The following is a 3,443-nucleotide window of genomic DNA, read 5'->3' on the forward strand; positions in this document are numbered from 1 at the left end:
GATCTTTTGTTAAAAGATTATTGTGTTTCATTGTTAATTTGCTCGTCTAAGATAAATATGTTAGCCTCAACTTCGAGCTCTGGTTCCGTCACTTCTCGTTAAAAACTCGAAGAACGCCGTTGTACAAAGTGAAAAAAAATATGAATGACAGGGCTTGGACAATGTGAAGTTCAGACTGGGCAAGTTTTTTTATATGGGCCAAAAAGTTTGATATCGATCGTTGTAGATGGAACTTTTGTCGACTCAGCAAAATGGCTTACACATAAAGTTATATGTTTAACATGCGAAGATAAGATAAACTTACTTGTATACCATACATATAAAACATAAGGACAATTTTGATGTATACAGGTTTCGACCGAGATCATGATTTTGTTTGTTGAGCTAACTGATGTCCACTAATGTACTATCCAAACCTTTCTGATGCGTGCATAAATTCATTTCCATTCTTCCATACTGTACTACTCTCTATGCGAGTAATGTGACCGAATTACACCAACATGGTGAATCAACTTCAAAATGTTAGAAGGCTAGCATTCTTCAATTGTCACTCTTTCTTAAGCTCTTCAGAAATCGAACTAACTGCAAAATTAAGAATTTTGTAGTATAAAAATGCATAAATGATGGTCCAGAAAACAAACATTAATAAATTAGACGATTAACTCCCTAATTTGTACAAGGTTTACACTCTTTTAACGGAAACCAAACGCAACAAAATATAGACAACCCTAAATTCTCTTTGCCAAATCCACAGGGTCTCCGGTATAAATACTTAGATTACTAGTCTTGACAACTAAGACACAATTGCGCATAATCACCCGCAAAAGCAGTACGGCTAATTGCCCCCAACAGTCAGCAAACCCTCCTCAGATGGATGGACAAACTCATTACCGCAGAAACGGCAGCCACGAACACCATCTACAACCCAGAAAAACACAAGAAAAATTTCAAGTCTCATCAGATTGATTTTCTAATGTAAGAAAGTGGGCAAAGACACAATAATCTCGCCAGAGGATATAGCAAAAAGAGAGAGTCAGACATACCATGGTCCAAAGTGCAACACAAAGTGACTCTAACGGCATTTTCTACTTCAGCAAAGAAGAGGCGCTGCTGCAAGGCTTTTTTGGAGCGTGCTATGAAGTTGCAATGAAAATAACAACCCTTTCCGAGGTCCATTTTCTGACTTCCCAGTACTTGTTCAACCATATAATCAGTCTAAACAACATGGAGTAAGACATAAGAAAACAATACAAAATACTAAATGAAAAAGCTTTTAAATCAGGTACCCAATTGTATATACCTTGAATTTCAAATTGAAGCATGCCAAACCTCTAGTTGCCATCCTCAGATCGAGAGCATGTAATAGTTCATCTTCTTCCTCCTCCCACTTTTCGTACCTTTTCCTCCACATCTCCTCTTGATTAGGCACAGGAGCAGCAGGCTTCAAGTCTGGCTTACTGTAAGTTGAGCACAAGTATAGCAAACCAACAGCCATATCAAATTTCATATGTCCATAGGAGAAGAATAGATAAATATTACTCCATAGTACTCCCTCCTATTCATTTTAACTCTCCCCCTTTCCTTTTTCATCTATTCATATAACTCTCTCCCTTTCCTTATTTAGTAAAGTTTTACTTATTTTAATCACCTTACCCCACAACAATACCCCACAATACTCATACTTTATCTTATTTTAATCATCTTACCCCACAACAATACTTATTTTAATCATTTTACCCCACAATAATACCTTCCCTCTCTCCAATTACCTTACACCACCACAATACTTTCCAATAAAATAATTCTCCCCTTAATTTGCCTTTTGAAAGGAGAGAGTTAAAATGAATAGGAGGGAGTAATATTATTACGGAGTACTACATACCGCCATGGTGTTGGCAAATAACTACCCTCAGGAAGCCGCCTCCTCATCATCATCCCTGAGGCTGCTCTATCACTTGATCGTCTACACAAAACAAACGCAATTGTTTTGTAATATTGACGAAATTATACAATTTTAATGATATTAAATTAGTTCCATTCTCTTTTCATCAAATTGATTGATAAAAATCATGAAAACAAAAAAAAAGTAAATAACTTACGCCATATCTAGGGCTTGTTCTTTTTGGATAGCAATGCTACCGATGCGGGGGTCAGAATCATGGGAGTAAGGCTCGACACCGTAAGTGAAACGAAGATTTGGAGAAATAATGTCTTCGTCTTTCTTACGCGTGGACTCGACGAGACGAACCAGATCTCCATGTGTGGGGAGACCATACATCTCCTGTACCACCTCGCTATCAACTGGGTGATAATAATATAGAGCTCTTTTCCCAAAGGGGATACAATCATTACCATCACCGACATACGTAGAGGATGATTCTGTGATTGAGACTTTATTCTTGAAAGAGGAGGACAAGGACCCAACACATCCGTCACTAACATCCTTCAATTTCCCACCTCTAGTTCCGCTGTCTTCTTCCATCTTCAAACACACAAGAGCGAAAGAAATATACAGAGAGAGAGATACAAGTATTAGGTTACTTGGACAGGAGGCATACTATCAAAGAAACTCCATCCGTACTAGGTTAATACTTAGTAATATTATTATGGTAGTCAATGGGCTTTTGACACCTGTATAACTTAATTCCTTACCAATTTACCATTAGTGATGCCACCTAGCCAGTTAGCCACAACTCCATTGTCTCCCCAACAAAGGTTAAAGAGTCCAACTTATAAGAAGTTGGATTTCTATTGAGCTAAAATATAACCTTGTAGACTGGTAGTAGAGGTGATTAAATGGACTGAGTCTATTGGCCCAGTTCAGTCCAACCCGCTTTTTTGAAGGGCTTGGGCTTTATATTTTGGCCCAAAAAAGCCCAAAGTATATTTGGGCCGGGTTTGGGTCAAGTGTTAGGCCCGGCTTGGCCCATATTAATTAATAAAAGAATATTTTTTTCTTATAAAGTTTGTTTAAGTAGTGTTAAAATTATAAATAACTCTTTACAAACTCGTGTGTATATTTATTAAGATTTAAAAGTGATGTTGACATAACATATATCATATCTACTAGACATGATTAAGCATTATAATGTGCCGATAGTTATCTTTATTTTATTTTTAAAGAATAATTTATATGCACTTCATCATATTTTGTACAATTTTATAAACTAAGTATGTTATTAATGTACTAATTGAAGGTATTATCTTACTTTTCTCATTCGGTAAGTAGTAAATTTAAAGGCCCGAAAGCCCAATTAGGCCCATAAGGGCCGGGTTGGACTCGCTAAATACGCTCGGACATTTGGCCCGGCCCGGCCCGGCCCGCATATGTGGGTCATTTTTATTATCTCGACCCGACCCAAGCCCGCATAGGTCCGGCCCATGATCACATCTACCTTGTTAGTAAGCGATCTATAAACACCACTATAACCCTTAAAAGAGGT

General features: G+C 37.5%; 1 protein-coding gene across 1 annotated transcript; it reads right to left on the minus strand.

Annotated features, from left to right (window-relative positions):
* Positions 1 to 631: 631 nt before the first annotated feature.
* On the minus strand, positions 632 to 2,497 carry LOC141613374 (uncharacterized). The gene is made up of 5 exons (XM_074432107.1): positions 2,100 to 2,497; positions 1,883 to 1,963; positions 1,301 to 1,457; positions 1,044 to 1,215; positions 632 to 918 (listed from the first exon to the last, which is right to left on the minus strand). Exons 1-5 carry the CDS (start codon positions 2,480 to 2,482, stop codon positions 836 to 838), a joined length of 876 nt encoding a protein of 291 aa, XP_074288208.1. The 5' UTR covers positions 2,483 to 2,497; the 3' UTR covers positions 632 to 835.
* Between the last annotated feature and the right edge of the window lie 946 nt (positions 2,498 to 3,443).

The sequence above is a fragment of the Silene latifolia genome, chromosome 1, assembly GCF_048544455.1.
Source record: "Silene latifolia isolate original U9 population chromosome 1, ASM4854445v1, whole genome shotgun sequence".
NCBI lineage: Eukaryota > Viridiplantae > Streptophyta > Magnoliopsida > Caryophyllales > Caryophyllaceae > Silene > Silene latifolia.

Coding starts and splice junctions, on each gene's coding strand:
- LOC141613374 (XM_074432107.1), bottom strand. CDS start 2,482: ATGGAAGAAGACAGCGGAACTAGAGGTGGGAAATTGAAGGATGTTAGT. Junction 1,458..1,882: donor TATTTGCCAACACCATGGCG/GTATGTAGTACT, acceptor CTCAACTTACAG/TAAGCCAGACTTGAAGCCTG. Junction 1,216..1,300: donor GCTTCAATTTGAAATTCAAG/GTATATACAATT, acceptor CATGTTGTTTAG/ACTGATTATATGGTTGAACA.